Source organism: Gavia stellata, chromosome 11 (genome assembly GCF_030936135.1).
Source record: "Gavia stellata isolate bGavSte3 chromosome 11, bGavSte3.hap2, whole genome shotgun sequence".
Lineage (NCBI taxonomy): Eukaryota > Metazoa > Chordata > Aves > Gaviiformes > Gaviidae > Gavia > Gavia stellata.
Genome location: NC_082604.1, coordinates 20,309,715 through 20,325,515, shown reverse-complemented (window position 1 = coordinate 20,325,515; position 15,801 = coordinate 20,309,715). Strand labels below are relative to the sequence as shown.

The 15,801-nt window shown below is 42.3% G+C and overlaps 1 protein-coding gene across 1 annotated transcript in view; it reads right to left on the bottom strand.

The window, feature by feature from the left end:
• MCF2L2 (MCF.2 cell line derived transforming sequence-like 2) overlaps positions 1 to 15,801 on the bottom strand; it is a 155,364-nt gene that overhangs the window by 116,130 nt on the left and 23,433 nt on the right. Inside the window, exon 3 of the mRNA XM_059822932.1 lies at positions 5,955 to 6,069. Within this exon, the coding sequence (XP_059678915.1) occupies positions 5,955 to 6,069 (115 nt within the window). The remainder of the gene's footprint in view (positions 1 to 5,954; positions 6,070 to 15,801) is intronic.

The window sequence follows — 15,801 nt, the reverse complement described above, 5'->3', positions numbered from 1 at the left end:
AAGCCAAAGTGTTGTGCAAATCTGGGATGCCATGCAAGTGTTCCTAATAGTTTGTGCTGATACTAGCAAAACTTGCTGAATTTCCCACTTCAATGCTTTTTATGGCATTCCTCTGAGAATTACAAAATCCAGTTACAATGACAACCTTTCCTCTTAAGTAGTGCAACATGCAGCTTTTTATGCAGAGGACAGAAAATGTGTTTACAGCAGTGCCTCTGAAGCACAGTGAAGATAATCTGCCAGTTTCGCCTTTTTTATATATATATACACACAAATATATGCATATCTTTCAATAGCCCGAGAAGTGTTTCAAGGAAAAAAATGCCCAGCATATTATCTATGTGTTTGCTCTAGATGTTAGGAAAAAAAGGTTCAGAGGAAGGAAACAAAGAAATTCTGTGTATTGTAGGTTGTTACAGAAAGGGTGTGAGAAACTTAACACAAAAGTCTCAACATGGGGACTTTCTAACCTACCCAAAAATCTGCATTGGTTTTATCAAACTGCTTCTGCTGATTGGGACCAAAAATTGCTTTGGAAGTCTGGTAGGCATGAAAGGCCTGGGCAAATCAGCCTCAGCCTCCAGACCACCAGCTCAGACTCACGCAAACAATTTGTAGCTGCTGAATATCTCTTAGACAATAATTGGACACACAGAATCATGTTCAGATCTGATGCAGTTCCCTTGAAACCAGTGATTTATAACAAAATGACCAACAAAGTAGGTGTGTTAGCTGAGGTTAACAAAATGCTGATGTTGGTCTAAAGAAATGTATCATTCAACTAATATCAGGTTAATAAAAATAGTAAAAATCTGTCCTTCACAAAATTTATGATGTAGCTAAACCACAGGTAACTATATCCATAAGCACTATATTTACACAAGCTGACTGCACGTAGAAATTGCCTTGTTTTGCCCATTTGCCTGATTTGAGAGACTGACTAAAGGCTTTCTAAAAGGAGTGTGCCTGGAGGATTGGAGGCCTAAAAGAATTCAGAATTAGACCCTTACAATCACACCTTGGTGAGCAAACTGCAGTGGAAGTAACTGACAAGACAGCATCTGAGAAAAGCAACAAGTACAACGGTGATTTAAACTGTGATTTAAAGTATTTGTGCTGAGTAAAACTTGTCTCTGTGCCTCAGACTAACTCTTAAGTCCCATTTTTAAAAGTCCCTCAAACATGTAGATCAGAAGTCACTTAAAAAGAGACCTTTGCTATTTTTTCAAGTACATGTCTATGATCGAGCAGTTCATTTTTTCAGATGTTCTTCTGCATGGGGATTTGTAACAGCACAAAAGCATCCAGGCATCAGATGCAACAGGAAAAATTAAATTCATAGATAATAGGAACAAGAGCTTACGAAATACAGATGGAGACAAGAAAATGAAAGAGAGAAGCAGCAAAGGAATTTTCTCATGAAATTAGACTTGGCAAGAATGTTCATGGGGGTGGGGAGAGCTGGGAATAGCGAACATATGGGAATAGGAACATTGCTTATCAGTTGCCACTGCAAATCACAGTATTGCAGGCCAGTTAAAGAAACAGACGGAGGAAATGAAAGATGAAATAAATACTTATATAGTGACTTGGATTTAAATATGAGGAAAGAGCAAAGGAGAGCAAAACACCATTGAGTGTGCAGTCTAGCTATGGTGGGGCGCTACTGGCAGCTCTCTCCCTCCAAGACCAAGTGTAGTAACTGCAGCTTGCTCACAAAGACAAAACCTGCCAACCAGCTGTGCCTGGTACATGGGGCTGTGGGGGACAGCACAGCCAGAACACTTTATTACACAAACACTGCAGGTACAATCCTAGCTGCAGAAGAGTACGAAGAGCAAGCCAAGGCATGAAATTTGAGAGAGATTTGTCAGGGTAAAAAGAGACTCAGATCATTAAGCAAGAAATTCAGTTACCTATTGCAGTATATATAATTTTCAACATTACATTGTCAGAGATGAAATGGGTAAAATGGGTAATGGGTAAAAAAATGGAGAATAGACTTAAAAATTATACAATCTGAAGAAGGAGGAAAAGAGTGGAGAGAGAAGATGAGAAAACCACATGCTGCTAAAAAGCAAAGCAGCTGAGCAGAGCACAGAGGCAAATATGGGACAATATCTACATCACTCAAAATCACTCTGGCAGACTATGCGAAGGCAAGTAGCAAAGAAACCATTCAGCAATACACCTCTCTAAACCTTGGCTGCTACAGGTTGATGGATGCAATACAACAAGGGTCTAGACAAGAGAGGTACCTTTGGACAACAGAAAACTCAAAATGGGCCTGTAACCCTGACACAAAGCTTAGGTCTAAGCTTTCTGCAATGTTATTCCCTGCTTTTCACCTTGATGTTCAGAATGGTATTGTCTTTACTGAGATAAAGCCAACGGTATTTGCATGTCTTTTTTGATTATTTTTTTTTTTTTTTTACTAGATAGATACTGATTTAAGACCTAAATTTAGCCAGGAAAACAGAGAGAGTGTCAGCAAGTGATCCTATTTCAGTCAGCAAGCCGAAAGTAAAGGCCATACCAAGGTCTGAATGTCATTTGGCACTAAGGCATGCATGCAGGCAAACAGCCGTGGGAAGAAGTCTAGCCAAGATGGCAGCATCAGCGCAAGTGGATGTACAGCTGAAAAACCCCACTCGTGTGTATCCAGAGGAAGGGAGTTTGTTTACAAACAAACGAACACACTCTATCAATGTTTTCTCAGTGTCAGTACTATAATATCTCTACCCTCATTATGGAAATGCATTGGGGTTTCTCCAGTTCTCTGAAAAGAGGGATTTGAAGACAATCCTGCACAGCAGATAATCATCAAGCTTACCTCCAAATCAAATTCAGGCATATTTCCCTAGTTCTACAGATGTCTGGCAGAAAGGTTCCCTTTCCCTGAATGAAATGTGTGCAATCAGCAGAGCTATTCCATCTTCAGCTCTGAATTCAGGTTAGCCCTTGAACACTGGTTTGAGGAGGCCAGAAGATGTTGAATTTCCTGACCTCTTTTGGAAGGAGAGAAGGGCACCTGTTTATCAAAGTAGTTGATCCATGTCAATTGGAAGAGAAGGGAATTCTGGCCATGGAATAAAGCAAGTAAAAAAGGGCTTTCTGGCCCTATCTATTGTAAGTGTGCATGCATAGAGGTATGCATGTGCATACACCATGTTACTCAATGTTTGTGGATGTGTATGTAAGTAGCCCCTTTTGGTGGAGCACTCTTGTGAGCAGGTGTTGAAGCAGAGGGAAAATTAATCTGATTACAGAAGTCTCACTGGGCTGATCTTCCACTCTGAAAAGTAGTTCATGTTTTAAAGCCCAGAATTGCAAGGTTTACTTACAGCCCACCCCAAAATACTGTGGTATGCCACAGCTGGTAAAGCAGATTTGCTCAGCAACGTCAAAGACAAGTGCATGCCTGTGCATCTGAATAACAACATTTGCAGTCTATCTTTATTTTTTCAATGTTTTGTCATATGGGCGCAGAAGATCAATCATTCCAGAGGGACTTAGAAAGTTACTAACTCACTGAATGATGTCATCTACAGTCATAGATCTTATCTCCACAACTAGCATGAACCTTATTCTACAGGATACACAGAAACAAAAGACAGATATTCTCTCTACATTTGCCTGAGAAATGATGCTGATTCCTCCAGTTCACTGAGCTATGAACAAGGAAGTATTTTCTGTGATAAACAGGGTGAACTGCTTTTCAAACTATACTTCATCTAACCTGGTTCATGGCCATACCCTTTGTAACTCCACAAGAGTTAGAGACTATTCTCTTCTCTTAGCCACTTTGATACCTGCACATCTTCCTTAAGAATGAAAATAAAAGGTGAACTACTAGCAGTGAAATAACATGTACAGGAACACTGTCATAATACACACAGCAGTATGCAGTACAGTAGTGCTGATGAAAGTAACAAATGCAGTCCCTTTACTGCTTGCTGAGGTGTATGACAGAGACACACTCTGTGCATGGACCAGCCAGCTGCAGATTAACAAGGCTCTGCTGCACCCAAACAGGTCCACTACTTACGCCACATTAAGATTGTACTTCATATAATTATGTTATAAATCACACAACCAAAGCTTGCTGCTCAGGTTCTTCCTCTTCTAAATTAATACCTTTGTCCCTCACCATCTACATAAAGGGTGGCAAGTTTCAAACAGTGACTCAAGAAATCCCATCAATCTTTCTAAAAGCACTGAAACAAAGACTAGCAAACTCCCTGGAAAACTCACATCCCTACAGTGTGATCTATGATTGAATCTAAGAGTCAAACCAATGTGCTGGTATGCAGAAAATGTAGGTTCAAACCCCAGCCTGTCACTGACCTTTAACAGGTCATTTAGATCAAACTGAATAGTCACTTACTCAACACAAGTTTTGGTGGGCCTGTCAGTAGTGTAAGATATTACTTAGACATACGTCATCGTCTATAAAATAGGCATATTGCAGCTCTCCTGACTTACAAAGTTTTGAAACTTAGTTCACCATTCTTTGCACATTGCTCTAGGATTCCTCAGGGGAGGAGAAAACACAAAACTGATAAACTGAATCAAAGCAAAGGTCCATCTAGCCCAATCCCCTGCCTCCAGTGTTGGTAGCTAGTGAATACTGGGTCAAAAGCAGAAGGAAAGTGAGAAGGACAATCTTTCTCTTTGTATATTCTCCCAAGTCCCACCATTAAGGAATATATGGATTTCTTCAGCCAGAGTTTGCACCTGAGCCACTGTGTTCAGCTGCCATTGATGGAGCTATCCTTCAAGAATTTGGCTGATTTCTTTTGAACCCATCTGTATTTTTGGCTTTCACACAGGCTGAAGGAACATTAAGCATTTCTGTCTATCATGTTGACAATGTAACATGCTAGTTCCTCAACTTGTGACAACATTACTGGGAATTACCCACCAGCATACCAACTACAAAGAACAGGAAAACTAGTTTTGTGTTTTTCTCAGCTACTATTGCTGTTTTATTAACCCTGAAGCTGGTGAAGAAATACATAAGACAGAGTCTCTCCTGGCAGAACAAAAGCCCTACAGAGCAGAGTGAAACAATAAAGCTGTTAAGCTCGCAGTGTGTGGTTTCTCTCAGCTTGCTTTGGCAACCCTGTATGGGGAATACATGTAGGTGGAGATGGAAAACTTCTTACTCAAACTTGAGGGAGGCACGTTTTCCTCTCATCATCCTCTAAGCACCTTTATACACAAGACCACAGGAAATAATAAATCCCTGCTGTGTTTCTAACTAGCACAAACAGCCATGGTCCAGAGACAGGATCAGGGGACTGGAAAAATATTAAGCTCTCTTTTTGGATAAACAAAAAGTAATTCAGCAGCCATGCCTTAGTGCATTTCTTCAGAGCAGTGGAAGTGAGTTTGTTTCACTATCCTTGCACAGCTTTAGTCAAACAGCAAGGAAAACATCCCAGCTGTGGAGCAATCTCCCAATAAATGAAGCATCAGAAAGCACATGGTGCTTGCCAGAATCCTGTCAACAGGGCACCTAGCTTGCTTTCTCAGAAAAGAGAAAGCTTGCACAGAAAGATGCACTCAGAGAATAAGCAGTAACAGGACCTATGTAAGGTTGGCTCCTCTCAGATGCAATCCTTCCCTTGTTACATCCAGTGCTCCTGAGAGTCTTCACAAATGGCCCTTCATATCTCCCTTTTGATCTGCTATCTTTATTGCTGCTCTTCAGATCTACACCCCCTCCCACCCAGTTCAAGCCCTGAACAGAAAACCTGTCCTGCGTGAAGCTTTCTTTCCCATGCAAATGGTTTAAGTGGTTCCTAGGGCCTCCTGCACATAGGAAAGTTTCATACTGACTGGATGGCTGCAGAGTCACTGGTACATTCTGGTAGCACCACTAAAAGCAGTGAGCCACTGAGGAAGCAAAACTCTCTAGGAAATCAACAGACATTTGTGCTTAGCCTCACCTGGGAATGCTGGTTAGATACGTGACCACGTTCAGAAAATCTTCATCAGGTATGTCACTGAATCCTGCAAATTCTGGAAAGGTTATAATGGGTGCTCCATCCTTCCCTCTTCCTCCTGCAAAAGAGAGGTTGTAAAGATTAGAGGGTGATTTCATGCCTTTGGACAGACTGGTCAGTACTCAAATGGGAAACACTCACATATCCGTCATTGACAAGCACCCAGATCCAGTACACATGTGATCACGTTCCCATTTGATATTATAACTCACTGTAGTTTCATTACCTCAGTTTACTCCAGCTGAGATTCTAGCCTCTGTTTTTTATTCTCAGCTTTTTCATGAACCTTCTGCATAATTCTGATTAAGCACTTTCTTTGGTTGTTTTCCGTTTCCATGTAATTTCTTGTGATAATATTACAACATTTCCCTACATATAGGTACAGCACTCTCTGATTCTTTCTAGACATTAAAGGAAATGAAGTAATAGAGCATACAAGCTTTGAATACACACATATAACCCATGACACAGGCCTAGGTCCAATCCAGTCTTACATCTTCCCTTAACAAAAAAACTGCTCAAAGTGTATAGCTCTTGTCCTGTTTATTTCCATCAAACCTCCATTAAGTAGGACAGGAAGGTCATAAGCAGCAAGGTCAAGAGGAGTCCCTATCTGAGGGACTCCCTGATCCAAACAGCAGTATTCAAACTCTGGTAGAGCTATAGGAAGCATGGAGCCGAGTCTCTTACAACCCATCAGCCTTTACAGTTCTCCTGACACAATGCTCAGCTCTAGGAGATCTTGTAGTACACAGCACAAACCCTGTTTACTTGCAGGATCAATCCTAACTTGGTTCTGCTAATAAATCTGGGCATCACTCAAACCACACAGAAGTTAACAGGAGTTTTCTCACCAACTTGGGCTCAGAGCCAAGAGCAGACCAATGAGGCAGTAGGACATAAAGGAATACCATGAAACAATGCTTTTGTTACAGGTACCTTATTGCTTAGTGCTGCTTAGGGCATTAAGGACATGATTTTCCCTGAGTCTCTCTCCTTCCCCTGCAATCTCTATGTAAGGCTATTTTTTTCACTAGGTTGAGGAATTCTCTACAAATGCAATAATAAGCCTAGTACCGCAGCACACACAATTTTCCTAGTCATTTATCACCTGCAGAAGATCCTTGTCCAAGGAATAGCTGTGATCTGGGTTTCCCCTTAGTGAAGGGGAAGCTGTGAAAGGGAGACAGAAAATTACCTTCCTGAAGGAAAATATCCAATAAATTATCCCATTAGGAATATGGGATAATAATAACAACTCAGGGAAAAAATATGAGTCCTCATTCCTTGAAAGTACCCTCTAAATGCCCATAAATGAACCCTGTTTCCAGCCTGCTCCCATAGACTATTGCCTTTTCCTGCTGATAACCACAGCTGATGCCACAAACCAGTTGCTCCAGCTCCTGTTTTGGTGGTCATTGCAAAGAGGTGCTCCAGCAATTCCTAGCTATTTCTGTGTAGAGTAGTCAGTCCCTTGCTAGTCCTGATCCTGCCTTGTGATGGGTGCGCTCTAAACATGTACCTGAATTTTCTATCGTTGCTTGCCCATGGTGCTCACTTTCATGAAAGGGAAAACCATGGAAATGGAAGCCAGAACATGAAGAGGCAGTCAAAACTCTAATAAATAAATTAAAGACATATCAGTCAATTGGGCCAGTTCACCCCCACAACCCTATTATAGCAGAATGAGACTTTGTAGAACATGGTACTTACTGCAATCTATTCCAGACCAGGCCAAGCAGGCCAAAAAGGTCTTCAATGTTTAAGTCGGCTGCATTTGAAGAAACAGAACAGGGATATTCTGAGTGACAAAAGGGACTTTTTTCTTTAGTCTGAGCAGTTAAACAAGTTCAGCCACTAAGGGGTAACCCATCCAGAAACACCCTGCCGAGACTTGTATTGTTTTCCCTTTCCAGGAATGATACCAGCACACCTCCCCTGGAGATTGGGTTAACCATCGAAGGATTGCTTATCCTTCTCGCAGGAGTAATCATTGCCAGCATGAACCAAATTCAGTTCACACATCAACAAGCTCGACCCACAGGGTGGAGGCCCTCACTTCTTTTATTTATGCTAATCAATACGGTAACTATAGTACATTCTGCACCATACATGTTTCTCAGTTGAGGGTGCAATCTACTGTAACAGCAATTATAAGGGAATGCGATGAGGGCATCTTGCCCACTGAAATTCGAAAGGTAATTTGAGATAATGTGACTCAGTTTGAAAAGGATTCCAATCCTGGTGGCGCCTAGTCGATGTCATTTATGACCCCACTGACAGTAAAGCCACAGCTTTTGTTTTGACAATACGCAATGCTTCGGTATACACTGTATACCCAATCATTGTGCTGGGATTAAATCACCATGAAACTGTCCTCTATCCGTTAGAACATGGGCCCAACAAAATAGGAACAAATGGCAAACTATCGATGTTGATGCTTGTGTGGTACAGGAACAACAAGGATTTATTTGTGAAAGTGTTACCATTAAGGCCCAAGACATTTGTCTTGACACTGAAAAAAAGGTTTGTAATTTTGAAATAAATCTTGATGAAACCCCTGAAACCGTGCTTGTCTTTGCATGAGAAGCCTTTGTGATTCTGTATTTATAGACAACACCACTGTGGAGACATATAATCAGTCAAATATCTGTGTTTATAATTTTACCAAAATTATGGGATATGACTTTAGTTATTCAGCTCCTGTCACAACTCACCAACTGCTACAATCTAACTATATGTTGTATCAAGATTTATTGCCTACCCCACCATTGGAATGAATCTCACATTGCTAAGAAAACTGTTGCAACGTGATAACCTGAAACAATTGCTAAAACGAATTTGGAACAACGGACAAAGAACCCTTATTACCATCCACCATGATGCAGAGAAGCTACACCATGTCCTAGAAAGAGTGAAGAAAGATGGAGAACATCACTGATGGGAAACTCTTTTTGGATGGTCACCAAGAGCAACTGGAATTTTGAATTTGATGCTGCATCCAATTGTAATTTCATTGGTTTTGACCTTATTACGTTTATTGCTTATAACCATCCTGTATATTTGACAAAAATGGGAAGAAATTACATGAATCCGACATGTAAAACGTATACAATCAACTGATTCTGTATGTGAAATGGTAGATAACCAACATTAATTGTGACACTTAAACTACACAGCTTATCAAATAATTGGACTCTTACCACTGATCTGCAATATGCCACATATTTATGACATAGAGGCAAGAGGTAACTGTACTACCACTCTATGAGTTTGTAAAGTGGATTGACTGTAGTCACAGGGTGGAGTGTGATGGATGCACTCAAGCCTTTGACCAGACTAGCAGTGGTTTGGTGCAGGCTCCAGAAGATGTAAAGGCCTGAGCCACATCTGGGCCGTGAACTCCTCTAGTTTCAATCTGTTCTCCAAAAATGGACAACGAAGCAGAGTGACAAGCATCAATGCATATAAGCTTGAAACACCGATCACACAATTAACTCAGGAATAGCAGGTGGCTTTTCCAAGATTCATTTATCAAGGAATAAAGAAAGTTGTGGATACAAGGAGTCTCGTGCATACCTTTCCCATCGCATGTAATTTGACTACAAGCCAACCACTTTATCCCATAAATATGACAGCCTAAGTAAGCCTTCTTTGAGCTCTCCCTGCTAGGCAGCATGGCTGCATGGTGGTGACGTCCCCTCGAACTGGGACACCTCTCAAGGTTGCTCCTCGAGGCAAAGAGACCTTTTACTAATGGCAGATCTTTGGTAAGCAACTGATATTGCGCATAACCTTATAGTACGGTAATTTTGATTTTGCCTTGGTAACTTTGATTGCATGCTGAATTAATGCTAATGAAACATTACATAAACTTTGCATATATAATCCTTTAGACACAAACCGTTGTCCGAGTCTGAGCCTAAGATTGGACCTAGCTGTACCTAAGCTCCACCAGTTTAGAAAGCAAGGGGGCCTGCTCTGATCCTCATGACTCAACAGGAGGGTCTTCCTTACCCTTCGCGTCTCTGGTGTCTCTGCGAATCATTCTAACTTGACTGTAACTCAATTCTCCTTTGTATGTTTCTTCCATGCAGTAATAGAGTGAACCTTGCCCTCGAACTTTGTTAAGTCACACTTTTACAACATCGTAGTACCTCAATAAAACATATTGCTGCTTTTCTCTTTTGAGTGAGGTGCATTCCACTCATTCGCAACATGCTTCTGCTCAGCCCTCCCAGGCTCAGTTGGATTATTTAAGGTCCCTTCTGTGCTGTCCAGCCATGGAGAGCTGGGACACTGAGGAACACAATGTTTGTGTAAAGTAAAAGTGAGAGCTCTAGAAAACAGGAATTTGGCACAAGGAAACCCTTTTCCTTCTTGAGATCTGGTGACATGGTGGCTTTGTCAGCATACTACCTTTAGCCCCTATTTTCCATTCTGAAGGTTGATTATTGCTTTAATTACATCTGAAAATTACTCATTTGTGTTAGATCATCCACTAAATTCACCCTGCTAGGGAGAAAACAGGCCTACAGAGATTCAAAAGGCTTTCAGCCAAAATGCAAAAGAACACTATCATTCACAGTGCACTGAATTCTATTTCAAATGCTGAGCAGAGCCACGGCCTCCACGTTGACCTTGGGATAAGGCCAAATGCTGATGCACGGTAGCTTGATCCCAGGGCACTCTAGCTGCATCATCTGCAGTCAGCAGTGACATAGAATATGCTGTCATGCAAATTTAGTCAGACTTTGCCCAGACTGTTTGCTGCACTCTAGAGATCAGGAACACCAACTCACAGGCACCCAGTTAGGAAGGTTTGTCACAGTTTCTTAGTGACATCTTCTGGACACAAACCGTAACGGCCAGGAAAATGAAATCGTAAGCTTGTCTGCTCTGTTTCTTCTCGTAGAGTTCAATGCATGCCAAGGTATTTCATAGATGGTATCTTGTACGTATTCACATGGTTCCTGGGCACCACGCTTTCCCATTCACATATTTCAGATATGTGAAGATACTCTAAATGGGGGAGATGTAGTAACTTGGAATATTTTGGTTTAAAGCAGCAATATTTGCCCCTGGAGGATAAGATAAAGATTCCCCTGAATCCCCTCCTTCAACACCTGATAGTTTACCTACAGTTATACTCAAGATTTGTTTAAACTACAAGTTTCACATGGCAATTCTAATGCTCCTGCTGACCAGGGTCTCTTTGTGTCCCTTTTATCTTCTATTTCTCTTGCATCCACATTCATACATGTGCTCTTCTTCCTCTAGCCTCTTTTCCCTGAGCTAGATGAGGCAGGCTGATGATGCACTGTATATATGTGGGTGTGTATTTTTGTCACAGGATCTTCTCATATAAAAAGCCATCCAAGGAATGAATGTAAGCAGACTGAACACTGACTTCTTCCCTTCACCACTGGCAACAAAACTAGAAGGACACTTAGGAGCAGCCTCAGACTGAGCATTCAACTAAGAGCCAGGAGCTCCTTGCCTCTGACTAGGACACACATCCTTAACAGTATTTGGGCTCCATCTCATTCTCCAAGGCGAAGGTAGCACTTCCTGCTGCAACCAAAACAGAAGACCACTCAGAAGGTTCTTGAATACAGCTATATTTCAGACAGGGAAATAAACAAGAAAACCCTCAGTTCCTGCCATACCATGAAATTAGGGTGAAATTTGAGGGAGTTTTGTGATCAGAAATTGTTAAGTACTATCACAAGGAGAGATCAGGAATGCCTGAAGCGTTGGGTGACAAGTAATAACACAAATAGGTTAGGAATGGGTTGTTCCTGCCTCTATCTGAACCTTGAGCTGTAGTTGAGTTACAAGGGAAAATGATCCATATCCATTTATCCATATATCTAACAAGGTAACAAGAGTGGATGTTAAGGGATATAAGGGAAGCTCCTTATATGCCAAGGGTATTTGGAAAACTCTCTCTTCTGGATGAGAAAGCAGTTCCATACATCTAAACGTTAATGCCTTTTTTTTTCCTGACACTAAACAAAGATCTGCTGCAGTATGCAAATTTCTGCAGAATGTGAATTGACAAGCTGCAGCCCTTTTTTTCTGGGCCATCAACCTTGCTTTCTAGGGAGTTGCCACTAGATTTTTTCCAGTCCTTGAAATACTTTAACTGGCTACTCAGTGTCTTGGAAGGGCAGAGAGCACAAACTAAATACCAACAGGGACAGTCTTCAGTCAGTTCCACAGCCATAAGAACTAAGTGCATGGACTTAAGCCCCAAAGACTCTCTGTATATGATCCTTGCGCTTGTTGGGACTGCGCATAACCCCCATGCTCCTGGGCATCACTTGTGAAAAGAGTTTAATTGCTGAACAGAAAATTTTACAATCCATCATAAGTAAAGTAGACAGGGACAAAACAAGCTCCAGCAGCTCCACAGAAAGACAGAAGAAAAAAAACAGTCCTCAAGAAAAAAAAAAGATATTTTAAGTAGAAAGTGAGGGTAAGAGGAGGGAGACAGAAAAGAAGTGCTGAACAAAGTGAGCCACATGAACACAGCACAAAGCTAAGAGGGTTACACTACCGCTACCTGAGGCACGTCTGCTCTATTCAGCAGTGTCTGTGCAGCAAGATAAGGGGACTCAAGGACTGTCAGGAGCAAAGGATCTTGACAAAAAGCCAAAGCAACATGAAGCGTGAGCTTAGCTAAAAAGCCCCATAGGAGAAGTGAGGAATAACTTGAGTTTAGTGCAGTCAGAAGGAGAAACAAAGATACACTGAAAAATAGGTGTCAGGAACATGGCCATGCCTGGCAGCTGTCTTCATGCTATGCACAGGCCTCTGTCTCGCTGACTTGCAGCTCCTCCAGGCACCATTAGATGCCACTCTACAGCACTCTTCAAGCAACCCAGCCATCTCCAACACCCCCTGGCCGCTCCAACTGCTGGTGCCAGGCAAGGGAAAGAGCCGCTGGTGGCAGTGGCCATTGCAAGCAGCAGCCACAAGAGTTGGAGGTTGTATTGGGTTTGCGTGGCAAAATTTTGGTAGCAGGGTGCATGTGTGTGGTGCTACAGGGGTGGCTTCCTATGTCCGACAGAGCCAATGTCAGCCGGCTCCAAGAGGGACCCGCTGCTGGCCAAGGCCAGGCCAATCAGCAATGGTGGTAGCGCCTCTGCTCCTCAGTCAGACCACAGGCTGCTCTGTCACAGCTAACCCCAGAGTTTTGCCTGCAGGGGAAACTCAACCAGATTTTGTCTACCATCTCCTGATGCAGACCTGAGCTCTCCTCCCAGATAGCACCCACGATAGCACCCACAAACACAACACATGCTGCCACCTTGATTCAGCTCCATCAATTTCCTTCAAGGGGTCCACCTCCTTTCTGTTCTCTGCTTCTGCAGATAAAAACCTGACTTGCATCCAACCCAAACTCATTGTGTCAAAGGTATGGACCCACTGCTGCTTGGGGAAGGGCATTCTGATTAACGATCTTGAAGTATCAGAAAGCAGTTAAATCATTTGCATTCAGTCACACACAGATGTGTCCTACTCAACAACCTGGAGCACAACCAAGGCAGACAACTTCAGGAGTTGGAGGAGCAGAAGGCTGGACTGCCTGGAAAAAGGCAAGACTTAAGAGGAAAAGATTACAGTCAGCTTGACCTTCTGCCTGGTTTGCCACTCAGAATGACAGCATCCCTTTCCTCCTCTTCCTGGGTACTTTCCGTGTTTTCCACCCCAGCTTCTTGCTCAACTTTTCCTCTTCTCTTGTGGCCTAAGGGCAAAGTCACAGGAAGAAGCTGAGTGACAGGACAGAAGTACAGAGTGAGTGTGGAAAGGAAAGAAAAGTAGGAGAGATGGCACACAAGCTGCATCAGCGTAGTACAAGGCATGGCAATGGGATCATTGCTTACTCTTATGGGTGCCAATTCCCCAAGGCCCAGGACACAAAGCAGCATTTATAGTTGCTCTTATTAGATAGTCTTTCCAGCTGCCAATGCAGCCTGGCTAGCTGTTGCAGTGAAGATGAGGCCAGAATTCAGCTGTGGAAACAAAACAGCTGAAATATTTGGAGGAGGAAGATGCATGGGGGAGAAAGCGATATGGCAGCAGAGAAAATTTAATTTTGCTTTGCAGTGTAAAGGGTGTGATTGACAAATGAGGTGTGAGTGCTGAATTCTGAGAGCTCTGACAGCTGAAGTTGCATGTCAGTATGACTGATGTAAAAGCAATCACAACCTCAGGCCAAGTTCCTGGACACGATGGAGATCCTAGGAAATCTCCCACTCCCCACTTCTAGCCCACCTATGACTCCTATATCCAGGGACCAAAAATATCCATGGTTTAGACAATCAGGGGCTACAGTGAAGTCCTATTCCATAGCCAGCAGCTCTTCTTGTAACACCAATAGCAGGATTCGTAAAGTAACATCTATTAGAGCTTACCAAATATGCTGAATCCCTTGGAAAAAAAAAAAAAAAAGAAAAACAACGAACAGGCTATGGGCAGGAGACATTCCAAAAGTTTGTCTGCAAGTTTACAGTGTATACCTCCCCAGCCTACCACAGACACCAACTCATCAGTTAGTATTGGAAAGTTTTCTTTCAAATTTTGCTGACACGTGCAGGCTAACTGCTTGGGTGTGCCCACATGCAGAGAGCTCCCTTAGTCATAGCAGACCTTGTACAATTCATCTCCTGAGTCAGACAGCTGAAGATTTCAGTGATATCTTGGCTGAAGTTTCACTGCTTTGGTCAGGTTTTCTTTTTTCCATGCTCTGCTGTTTTGGTTTTCCATGTTGATTCAGGGTTGTGAATGCTGAATTTCTCATTAAAGTTAAATCATGCTTCCCGGGTCTAGATTTTTTACACAAGCTCCAAACAGTCCTTTTTGCAAGGTCAGGCCAGGTTTTCCAAAAGGCTCAGTTTAAACAGGAAGCAGATGGCTAAATACCCTCCAGGTGCTGGAAATTAAATAAACCAGCTTCCGGCTTCCAAGTCAGTTACCATTTTCAGATATGGTCTCCCATCCACTGAAGTCCATTGATTTAACAGGAGCAGAACACAAAGAAAATGAATCTCTGCTAATAGACTTCGTGACAGTTTGTCTAATAAATTCATGATTTAGTAACAGGATCCATTATTGCTGCAAATAGCAGATTGGGCTCTTTGACAGAGTAATTACAGATAAGAACAGGTTGTGAAGCTGCAGATAAAAAGGGAGGGGATAGCAGTAGTTCCATGAGCAGATTGGTACAGCAGGTTATTAGTCTGTCAGCAGGACAGGAACAGTATTTTACCAGTGGTTCTCTATTCTTCAGTAAAAACTGGTGTGTGTTAGAATAGCCAGGTTTTCAGTACTACCCAACTTTGCGATCTAGTTCCCTTAACAACTACAGGAAACACACAAACATAGCTGTACACTCCTATGTTGTCACAGCTGTAGTCCCATAATTGGGAGTTCAGTTTTCAGGGAAAGGAAAGAGGCAGTAGTGATTTCAAAACTAGACTTTAACCACAAGAACCAGTACTCCCACTAGACCTCACAAGCTAAGCAGGGCTAGATCAGCGCATGGAAAAAGAGATGACCGAAGTAGAACTACATGATTAAGGACATTGTCACATTACACCACAGTCTTTTCCATGACCACAGTGGACCAGGGAAGGCTTTGGAGAGTTTCCCTGTTCTTGGCATGGACAGTACAGTCTTGGTCAGTCTGGTAGCTAGAGGGCCAGGACAAACAGGAGGCTGTTAGTATCTAATACATTCAGACCCTGACGCAGTCAAAACCCAAACTCATTAGGCTTGTTAA